The 12242-nt window shown below is 39.8% G+C and overlaps 1 protein-coding gene across 6 annotated transcripts in view; it reads left to right on the top strand.

The window, feature by feature from the left end:
• The window catches only part of CRB1 (crumbs cell polarity complex component 1), a 213046-nt gene that overhangs the window by 103887 nt on the left and 96917 nt on the right, over positions 1 to 12242 (top strand). For all 6 annotated transcript variants that reach the window (XM_054037261.1, XM_054037256.1, XM_054037257.1 and 3 more), the window contains exon 6: positions 8547 to 9500. In XM_054037261.1, the coding sequence (XP_053893236.1) occupies positions 8547 to 9500 (954 nt within the window). The remainder of the gene's footprint in view (positions 1 to 8546; positions 9501 to 12242) is intronic.

Raw genomic sequence — 12242 nt, forward strand, 5'->3', positions numbered from 1 at the left:
ATTCCAGTGCTTCACCACCCTCCTAGTGAAATAGTTTTTCCTAATATCCAACCTAGACCTCCCCCACTGCAACTTGAGACCATTGCTCCTTGTTCTGTCATCTGCAACCACTGAGAACAGCCTAGCTCCATCCTCTTTGGAACCTCCCCTTCAGGTAGTTGAAGGCTGTTATCAAATCCCCCCAAACTCTTTTCTTCTGCAGACTAAATAACCCCAGTTCCCTCAGCCTCTCCTCATAAGTCATGTGCCCCAGCCCCCTAATCATTTGTGTTGCCCTCTACTGGACTCTCTCCAATTTGTCCACATCCTTTCTGTAGTGGGGGGGCCCAAAACTGGACACAATACTCCAGATGTGATGTCACCAGTGCCAAATAGAGGGGAATAATCACTTCCCTCAATGTGCTGGCAATGCTTTTACTAATGCAGCCCAATATACCGTTAGCCTTCTTGGCAACAAAGGCACACAGTTGACGCATGTCCAGCTTCTCATGCACTGTAATCCCCAGGTTCTTTTCTGCAGAACTGCTGCTTAGCCGTCGGTCCCCAGCCTGTAGCAGTGCATGGGATTCTTCTGTCCTAAGGGCAGGACTCAGCCCTTGTCCTTGTTGAACCTGATCTGATTTCTTTTGGCCCAATCCTCCAATTTGTCTAGGTTACTCTAGACCCTATCCCTACCCTCCAGTGTATCTACCTCTCCCCACAGCTTAGTGTCATCCACAAACTTTCTGAGGGTGCAATCCATCCCATCCTCCAGATCATTAATGAAGACGTTGAACAAAATTGGCCCTAGAACCGATCCCTGAGGCACTCTACTTGATACTGGCTTCCAACTAGACATCATGCCATTGATCACTACCTGTTGAACCCAACGATCTAGCCAGCTTTCTATCCACCTTACAGGCCATTCATCCAATCCATACTTTTTTAACTTGCTGGCAAGAATACTGTGGGAGACTGTATCAAAATCTTTGCTGAAGTCAAGCTATATCATGTCCACTGCTTTCCCCATATCCAGAGAGCCAGTTATCTCATCATAGAAGGCAATCAGGTTCATCAGACATGACTTGCCCTTGGTGAATCCATGTTGACTGTTCTTGATCACCTTCCTGTCCTCCAAGTGCTTCAAAATGGATTCTCCCTTTACACTAAGGTCATCTCCAAATCCCACTCTTTTTTGCCACAACTTCATCTCCAAAATCTTACCTGCTGTATCTCTGTCACCACTAAAATTATTCTGTTTTCTGTCTTGATTACTGCACTTCCTCTTCCTCCTCCCCGGCTTTCTCATAGCTCATTCCCCCCTTTTATCTGCCCTGTGCCCTCACTCTGACTATGTTCCTTTTAAAGTTCTACTCTGGATTCCCATATTCTTTGAATTTCACTTCAGACTTAAGCTGGCTCCAGACCTCACTTCTTCCTACAGTCCATTCTACACCATGTGCAGAACCTCAAGCTGCTTTCTCAACTGCTCCTTTCAGGGTGGACTGTGGCATATAGACACTGACCCACACGGTGGGGGGGTGGGAGGGAGAGTGGCATAAGGACACACCAGTCCAGGGGAAACCCAAGAATGATTGTTCTTCATTGCACCAGGGCTGGGGGTTTGTCATGTGGGAGCCTGATGCAGCTAACTGAAGAGTTGGGGATCCTGATACTAGTATTTTACCCCTCCACTTATGTCCCCACTATTATTGCCGCCCTCCTTCTCCCAGTTGGTCCTTTCTGGCTCATATCCACCTTGGGATCAAGGAGAGGGGAGACAGAAAGGCCCCTGAACTGTCTGCTCAGTAGTTGCCAATGTGTACGCCAGAGGCCAAGTGAATCCAGAGTGTAGGCCTAGGGGCAAGCGGCAGCTATGCCATGCTGTTCTTCTATGAGAAGGCTTCATGCTATTCTCATGCCCAAGAGTTGCTAACCTCTGACCATGCTCTACATAGAATATTGAGGAAGATATACTGATGCTTAGCAAAGCAATCTCATGAAAAAATTCCAGCTGAAACGACTTAGAAGCTGATGCCGGTTGTTAAATAGGTTGGCTGTTTCCAATATTTGTAAAATAAAATAAACAGACCAGTCCTCACTACACAATCACCTACAGCAGGTATTTTTGTTTTCAAATGAAAATTATTTCAGGTGTTACCAAACATCTAACAAATGGAAAAAAATGTCCAAATGCTGTTGCACTCAAAAAGCTTTAATGATGTAAGAGATTAAGGCCTTTTTTCCCCTGCTTAAAAAAAAAAAAAATCCATGAAGGCTGAAAAGTTCAAACTAGTCTATGAAGTTTCAGCCCAGTGCAATTTAAAAAGGTTGAGTTACAGCATATTATACCAAACGTAGCACATTATGAATTCCATATTCCCTCAGCAAGAGTGGCATATTTAATGAGTAAGCCAAGTCATTCAGCTCTGTTTCCATTTTATGTTTTTCCCAAAATTGTATTAGGTTAAAATGGACATTTCAACTGGAAAGAGGAAAAATAGCCGAATAATGAATTTGTAGGCAATAAAGCAATAACTAACAAGTTACTAGGACTTTACAAACTTTGTGTTCTATGTGAAAGTTATCATGTGTACATTATCTCAGTGTCAGCAAATGCTTATTGTAATGCAGTTTTAATCAGGGTTTCAGCTTTCCATGTGCATCAGCCCTGTCCTGTCTTTTGTACTATATAACTTTTTCCTGCTAAAACAGCAATACAAGATTTGCAAGGGCAAATCTGATTGCTGGTTGGATTAAGACCAGTATCCAGCAGAAGTAGTTTTTTTACATTTCAGAAGAGAAAAAAAATCCTTTAATTCACCTCACCAGCTCTGTAGTGTTCATAGCAGTAACATTTCCCTCCTGACCCCTGTGGCAACTGATTTACACCCTGAATCACGAGATTTAATTATCATTATTTGAGGATGGGCGATTTCGCTTCCTTGCAGTCTCTCACTCATAAAGGTGCATTTCCTCCTTCCAGCAAAAAGTAATTATCTCTGCAATTATCAGCACAGATGTGGCAAAATTTGAATTTTCATGATTATTCAATAAGATTTGGAGCATTGAAGAATATATACCCAGCGAGATCATTCAGCTGGCCTCAGGATTAATGAGCCTCTTGAACAGAAGATGCTGCAGAGAGTGAAGGAGCTTTTCTAACAGACTGTTCCAATACAACTGTTAAGATGGGCGGGGAAAGGATAATTACAGATTCTTCCCTGTCCACCCCCCAGAATACATATTTTTAAAGGGCACATTATCATTTAAGTTGCTGCAAGGTTTACTCTTATTTGCATTAGAGTTAGCTTCATTTACACTTTAGAGACTGGGAATTATTCAGCTTTGTGAGAGAGATGAGCCCAAACCAAAACGCCATATCTGAACTCTTCGTAAGGCTCTGAACCCCCAGAGTTTGAACCCCACATCTGAGCCTGCCCAAATTGCAAAGAGCTCAGATTTGGTTCCTGATAGTGTTAGCTTCAAGCTGCAAACCAGAATCCAGATCTGTAGTTTTCTTTCAGGCCCATCTCCTTGTAGCAGTGCTGTACCCTCACATGGTTTAGAAATGTGTAGTTGATAAACTTGAATTTTCTGGGTATGAATGGCAGAGCTTCCTCCATAGGTGGAGCAAGCAGAAATCTGACCAACGCTAAAAGCAGCTGCTCAGGCCTTCAGAAAAGTTTCAATGCTGATTTTAGTTGAATGGTTGACTTTATTTGACTTCCCTTGCAAGCAGCCAGGGAACAGGTGTTTTGATCTCTCTAGTTCTCAAAGTGTGAAACTCTTTACTTGTACACTGAGCCCATTTGTTAAAGAAATAATCCAGTGACAGTAACAAACTCCCAGGTGCCATTGTACCAGAGTGACTTTTCAGTAGAGAAATGCACTTTAAGCCTTGTAAAGTACACAGATACCACAGCATGAGCACCAGATAAATGCTGATCATTTTTAGTCATAACACCAATGTTTCCATAACTTTTTATAAGGTTTCCTGAGTTACCTTTGAAAGAGTCTGAATTACAGTGTTCAAAAGCATATGCATTTATTATATGCATGATCACACTATATATATATATATATATATATATATATATATATATATATATATATATATATATATATAACTTTTCCAGCTGGAGGGGATGCCTTAGTTATCTAAACATCAGGTTGCAAACTTCCAGGTCCCATGGCACTCTGAATTCAAAGGCTGGCAGGGTCAACTCAGCCCTTCAATCTGTCAAGGTAGAGAAACTGAGTTTCCTGTATATGGGAGTCTTTGAGACCATAAAAGCCATATTCCCAAGACACAAGGCTCTGACGACCCCTGATGTTGGGCGGGGGCACTCAAAGCCAGTCTGTGTGGCACTAGACGGGGAGGGATGCATGTCCCCAGGCACTCAAGGAATGTTCTGATTTACCATACCCCTGACAGTCTCAAGTGGCAGGACTTCTGTAGAACTATGACTGCCTTTTAAAGGTACCCTCACCCTCAAGGAGCATGCAGTGCACATTTGGATGGGGCGTTGTAAGTTATAGCTTGAGAAAGAGTCCAAGTATACATGCCTACTGCGTAAGCAGCATAATGAGTCTTAAGTTAAGCCCTACTGATCTGGCTTGGGGAAAATACACCGTCAGGCTACCTCAGCAAACATAGTACATATGTGGAACAAGCTAATCCTGGAAAAGAAGCCCTCGTTTCTAGAATTGTTTCAAAATTTACAGAAAATTATTTCATGGACCACATAAATATTGTAAGATCCATTTTACTGCGGAAAAAAATGGTTGTAACTAGGATGCAGGCTTACGCTGTTATAATGACAGTATTTACAGGTAATTGGGGGGTTTTTTGTTGTTGTTGTTGCTAAACTGTGTCTTGGCTCAGACCTCTCAGTATTTTCTGGCAGGTGGACTGTACTGAACATACAGTTTCTGGCCTGAATACCAATTTGCTACTTGCATAATATTTAGAATGCATTAAGAAATTGAGATGGGAGAGGATGGTAAACAGATTTCTAAACAAAGACGCAAACAAATGTTTAATTCAGGTAGTAGCTTTAATTTTAATTATTTAATGGAGTGAAAAATTAATGGACACTTAGCAGAATTAAATTTGAATAATTGCTTTTGTCATTCAATTTCTGTGGCAATTTGCTACTAATTTTGAAACAGCTTAATTTAAGATTTGAAAAATTTGGTGAGTAAACAGTTGTAATATCTTAATAGCACATTAAAAATGCAAAGAAATTATCTGTTTTTTCAAGTACAAAATCAAATGGACACATTTCATCCAATTTTTAAAATAAAATGCATCATCTCAGATGGGGAAAAATTAACATGATATATGAAGAGAAACATTTTTAAAGTATTCCTGATTTCAAATTGTATTATGAAATAAATTGTGTACAAAAGAAGGCTGGATAATTTTACTTTCAAAAGAATATACAATGTATTTAGCTGAGCAGATGCTTATAACTACCAAAACAATTAGCACTGAAGTGACAATTACTATTCCTTCTTACCCTCTCCCGCCGCTAATTTTTGGTCTGTCTCATGGCCTACCCCTATGCAAACTATTTTTTACATGACGACTTATACACCAAACTGAAATTGGTGAACCACATAGGCAGTTCTATAAATATTGACTAATCCTTTTATCCTGAGTGACAGTGGTCCTTGCTTGCACAGCCAATTGGCAGATATCAAGCAATATCAGACAATGCTTGTAAGGAGGTTTAATTATTCTTGAGAACTAAACAGAGATTTAATCTTTGACTTTTCAATGGGGCTTGCGTGTATGTTTTGTGTTGATCTTAATACAAACTAGAATAGATACAGTTTGTTGTTATTTTTGAAATCTCATTTAATACTGCTTAAACAGAGATTCACATTCAGACATTGAAATTCTTATGAAATAGTGTTTCCTAAAATTGATCCTAACATGCAGGTTCTTTACATTCCAGGGTTTACTTTCTGTAGACAAAAGAACACTGTGGTGTGGTTTTGTTCTTTGTCATACTTCACCATTAGTAAATGTTCTACTTAATTTACAAAGTGGAAATGTACATGATTTACCAAAAAAAGTGGAGAATCAGCCCTTTTTTGTGATACCTTTATGAACAGCAGGAAGGATAAACTGGGAGGATAGGCTCAATGATATATATGCAGGGCTCAGATAGGTGAAATGGGGATACATAAGTACCTAGACAGACCATATGTTGTGCCATCCACTTTGCCAATTCACTCTATGAAAGGTGTAGTATGAAACTCTGATCCATACATTGCTAAATGAATTCTGACGACGCTGAGGGTATACAGCTCTTGGCATACTTAAGCACCCAGCTGATCCTACTGCTTCAATATTGCACACATTTTTAGCCCTGACACAAAAACCCAGTGACACCCAAATGACTACAACAGCAGTGCACGATTGAGTTGTACATACTTGTGGACACTTCATTCTCTATGTTAAAGGCAGAAAAAGTAGGCGACATCAGGAAGATGATGTATTAAAACATCGGCTGAAGCATAACAGCTCAGTGGAACTTCACTTTTCATATATTCAAATGACTTCTAGTATAGCAAAAAGCAGGACAAGACTACAGCATATAGATTACTGTAAACTGGGTGAGGCAGATATTGTTCTGGCCCCCAGTCAATGAAGGTTTAGAAAGTGAACTTGACTTTAAGAAAGTCAGTCCCAATTATTCATATTTCTGTCAGGTGTCACTACACATTAATGTACAAATAGACATCTCATGATGGAATATATATAAGGTAGCTGGGAAACAGAGAGACTACAGCAGTAATAGCCCATTGCCAAAACATAAGAGATAGTATTGGCTACATTTGATGATCTGAACTTTCATCTGGAAACTTCACACCATAATTTGAGAATGATAAATGACAAGGGTCATTGCTAAGACAGGGAGCTAGTTATGACAATGATTGAGTAAAGTGGACAGACACTGAATTAGTATGGCTGCTATTCCAAGCTAATCAAAATAGTTTAACTCGTTCCTATAATTTCGCTTGAAGGACATGTGTGTTTTGCAGTAGTAGGTCAATCTCTTTATAGGTTTGCATGCAAAGACAGGTACAATATATGATAACAAGTTATCCTCGATGAAGGGAATAGTGTCTTCTTATATGCTGTTAAGAACACTACAGAATTCTTACACAGTTTCTGGAGAGCCAACAAACCCATCTAAGCCAATTTAATTTCAGTGGGAGATATTTGGGTTCAAACATTATTTTGGTTAATTACTTCATAATGATCATGCTTTGTAATTATATTTCAACCAAAGAGCTCAAGACATTTCCTTTCCTTCTCTGGAATAAAAACTGGGGAGGGAAATGGAATCTCTGTGTTAAAACCCATGTGAGTTTTCAACCAAAAATCCCACTGGGATCTTCTGCAGACCTCTATGGATTTCCCTTCTCCATTAAATATGCAGGCCTAAATGGATTTCCCCTCTCCATTGAATATGTACTGGTCACTCTTGAATGGTGTGGTTCCTGGCTGCTCTGTATCAGAAGGGAAACTGCGGGATCTAGGCCCCATTTATTAAGTTTCAGATCTCTGTGAGATATGTGTTACTAACATCAGAGTGAATCTGTTGAAGGAAGAGAAAAGTCGCTCCCGAAACATGGTGAAGTGTGCATTGAATATCAGAACTTCAGATATGTATGTATGTTCAAAGAGCCATCTGTTTGCAAGACTAACTGGTCACCCTGGAGAAAGCTGAATCTATAAAGGGAGGAATGGGGACTTGATTATGGGAAAACTTTTTTTCTATTTAAGGTACGTATATGGCTTCCATCACTGTAGTATCTCAGCACTTCACAATCGTTAATGTATTTATACACTCAACACTCCTGTGAGGCTGGGCAGTGCTACCATTCCGTACCTTACAGATAAGGAACTGAGGCACAGAGAGACTGAGCGGCTTGCCCGGGGTCACACAGGATGTTTATTGAAGAGCTGGACTTAAACCAGGTTTCCTGCAGCCCAGGGTAGCGCTCTAACCACTGGACCATTCTTCCCCTCAACTGAATGAATGTAAATGAGAAAGAAGAACCTGCAGTCTCTGATCTATGTATTATTTTATTATTCATACATATTAACGAACAGTTCTTGGCTTTCAACATGGGATTTAAAAAAAAAAAAAAGTATTTTTCCAAAAGAATTGCCACTTTCACACCCACTCTGCCATGGAAAGCAATTTGTTTGATCACGTCTTCATCTTGATTTCATTACACTGCCATTCAAGACAAATTTGTAGCTTGCTCTTTTCTTCATCAATTATTTACCACTAGAGTATATGTACAGAGCTTAGCACAAGGCCCTGACCCTGATTGGCACCACTATGCACTACTGCAATACAAAATAATAACAGCATCTATTCTAATTGCTGTCAATCTCTGGGGACCAACCATCCCTTGATAAACAGATCCCCCCTGTAATTAGAGTTCATTTTATTAAATATCTAAAACAGTTTGAGAAAAACTGGCCTGCACTTATCCAATCAAATCATCATCTTTTTTCTTCTTCTTTTGTTTAGGTATTCACTGTGAAGAAGACATCAATGAATGTTACATGAACCCTTGCCAAAACGGTGGCACCTGTGAGAATTTTCCTGGAAATTACACTTGTCGTTGCCCATTTGGAGAGAAGGAGGGGATTTCTTATGGTGGCAGGAACTGTACGGAGGTCCTCCTTGGCTGCAATGACCATCAATGCCAAAACAGTGGTTTATGTATCCCTCATTTAAAAAATGGCCACCATGGATCCAGCTGCATCTGCCCACCTGGGTATACTGGAACACACTGTGAAACAATAACCACCTTTTCTTTTGAGGGAAATGGTTTCCTTTGGGTGAACAGTGACATGACCTCTGTAAAGGGATCTTTCTATAACATAAACCTGAGGTTTCAGACTGTGCAACCTACAGCTTTTATATTTCACCGAGGGGAGAAAGATACATTTGTCAAGTTGGAGTTACTGAATGGCTACTTACACTTATTCATGCAAGTCAATAACCAGCCACAGGTTCTTTTGCATATTTCACATAATGTCAGTGATGGAGAATGGCATTCCGTGGAGGTAACCTTAGCAAGAGCTGTTACCCTTAATTTACTTGACAGCTCTTGTATAGAATCATGTGTCAATAAATCTACTGCTGCAATAGATAGTGATCAACTGATGCTTGCATTTCAGAGCACATTTTTGGGTGGTTTACCAGTGGGAAATATGAGCAGTGACTCTCCACCTAACATCTATAATATGCATTCTGCACCTTCATTTGTAGGCTGTCTTCAGGACATTGAAATAGACTTGAACATTATTACCCCTGAGAACATATCAAGTGAAACATCTTTAAATGTCAAATCAGGCTGTATGAAACAGGACAGGTGTGAAAACCACCCTTGTCAAAATAGGGGACGCTGCATCAACTTGTGGTTGAGTTATCAATGTGACTGCTACAGGCCTTACACAGGGCCAAACTGTTCAACAGGTAAGATAATGCTTTTGGCATTAGTGTATTAAACGCCAGCTCAAAGCATAATCACAAATAACAAATCTGTTTATAGCAGTGATGAAACACTATGACCCTTAAGACCTTCGCTGCTTACTGTCAATTGATGAGAAAACACAAGAGATTAGTAGTAGCACTTGTTCATTATTTTCTAGTTCTCGCTATAGGAAGCCTAAATTTCAATCAGGCAGAAAAGTGAAGGTAAATTGATGGGTTCTGCTCATCCAATTCTTCATTTTTTATTTTTTTTTACTTTTAATATGCCATTAAACTTTGGGAAACTCTGGTTTGCTGTAGGTTTAGCACCTAAAGGCTATGTCTACACTATAAGCTAGGGGTTTGATTCCCCTGCTCATGTACAAATACTTGCACTAGCTCTCATCCAGCTAGAGTGAATATAAATAGCAGGGTAGTCACGGTAACCCTGGTATCAACAGTGGAGGCACAGCTGAGCCAGGCTGACTACAAACCTCCCTGAAACTGGGCTGGCTAGCTTGATGACAGCTCCTGTGAGTACTTCCACGACAGGGGAAGTGACACCACTAGCTTGTAATATAGACATAGCCTCAGGAACTTAAGTTCTATTTTTAAAACTAACTTAGGTGCTTTACCCCCAGTCTCAATATCTGTATGTAAAGCAGTGCTCATGTTTTTGAGGGTAAATGAAGAATGAATAAAACATTGAACAGATGAAAAAATTAGATATTTTTTAAAAAAATCATATCTGAGCTTTCACCAGCAGATTAAGCCTGACAGTCAGTAGCATCATTTTGCCAACCAGCCTAGGGAGAATGAACGCTTGAGGATTGGCAATCGGATCTTTGGTTAGCTGGTTGAAGTCCAGCCCTGGGTAACAGTTACCAATAGCTGTTACCATCTGAGAGCTGCCTGGTTGTCTGCGTGAAATGAGTCAATTTCCCACTGGACATGTGCCCATGTCTCAAAAACCATTTAACTGGCATCCTTAGGGGCAGAGTCAGCAGAGAGGCCAAAACCTGAATGGGCCTGGAAATTGAATTATCCTCACTTTAGGTCATGTTAGGGTTGCCAGCCCTCCAGGAATTAAAGATTAATCTTTAATTAAAGATTATGTCATGTGATGAAATCTCCAGGAATGCATCCAATCAAAGTTGGTAACTCTACTCCATGTGTTCCACCAAGTATGAGCTGAGGCAAACTGGAAGGACGATATGAAGTCCCTGCATCGCTGTCTGCTATGCTCTACCTGCTATGTGGATAAACGGAGTGCGTCATTCTCCAGGGTTATAAATATAGCACCTTTCAGGAACACTTTGAACTGGACCCTCCCCTCCTTTCTCAGCAAAAGCCTATTGAGCTCAGACTGGGAGTTTTGCCTGAGGAAGGTGTGCGGGATTTGGCCCTCTATTCACACACAAATGCCCCCCACCCCCTGTTACAAATCACTAACTTTCTACTAACACATGTTAATTTGGGGATGAAGAAAAGACAGTTTATTTTAAACCAGGCAGTCTGGAAAAAATGAAGAGCATCAGCAGTGCCCTGGCTAGATTCAAAGGGCCAGATCCTCCACTGGTGCAAGTTGTCATAGCTGCATTGAAAGCAATGAAGCTACACAGATTTATCCCAGCTGAGGATCTGGTCCCATGGGGTTATTGGATGTATTTAACCAGAAAGCTGCATCTTGAAATCCCTTTCAAAATGTTTAAATATTACAGCATATGAAGTGATATATTTAATAGTTATCAGTACCTTTTTTTTTAAATGTAAAATGATAAAGCCTGAGAGGTAATTCTAACAGACTGCTTTGAACTCCAGCTGTAATTTATCCAAAGGTTTGAAAAGCAACTTTGGAGTATAGGACAACATCTGGTAAATATGTTTGCCTCTTTATATGAAGTGAAATGAAAACCATTCAGGGCCAAGAGAGGCTTATTCTTGCATTAGAACTGTTGAGAATGATTAAAAAGTATTTGGTATTTTTTTCTGCTAACCGCAATATTCCTTGCAAATCATACCACCATGCCACTTTGATACATGGATTTTAGATATATGCAGTACTTAAAACACTATGGCAGTGGGGAGGAGGGGACTTGTGGCTAGGGATAACATAAGAAATTTTGGTGTCCTTTTGAAGAAAAGTTGCTGCCAAGGATTTAATTGACATGAGGCAATATTTTCACTACATATACAAAATAACAAACAGATGTTGACTTATTTTGATCAGCATCCAGATGTAGTGACACAAGAAGTTAATATTGACCAAGGTGATGCTAACTGTCCCATCAAACCCAAGATCAGATTCAATATTAACATTTTTTTGTGGCAAAGTAATAGAAAATTTCAAGTACAATATTACCTTTTTCTAAGACTCACCCTTTCTTCTAATGTTGCAAGGCTCCTGTACTCCAGCTCCTAACTCCATTAGAAATGCTCACTTTTTTCACATGAAAAATGCTTAGTTCTCAAGGACTGCCTTCTAGAGAGGGTGCATTCTACAAAGCTCTCATGCCTCAAAACACCCATTCCAGCAAAAGGGAAGATTTATTTCTCCATGTCATGGTTTTAACAAGCAGATAAAGAAAGAAACGTAGATAATCTCTTTCATAAAATTAAAATATTTCATACGTAGTTATTTATGAAATTGTCTATTCAGGAACAAGTCAGGGATTTATTCCCCTTACTAAATAATATTACTGTGGCACATACTAACACCATGGTTGTTAAAGGACTGTTAGGGTT

The sequence above is a fragment of the Malaclemys terrapin genome, chromosome 8 (genome assembly GCF_027887155.1).
Source record: "Malaclemys terrapin pileata isolate rMalTer1 chromosome 8, rMalTer1.hap1, whole genome shotgun sequence".
In the NCBI taxonomy this organism is placed as follows: Eukaryota; Metazoa; Chordata; order Testudines; family Emydidae; genus Malaclemys; species Malaclemys terrapin.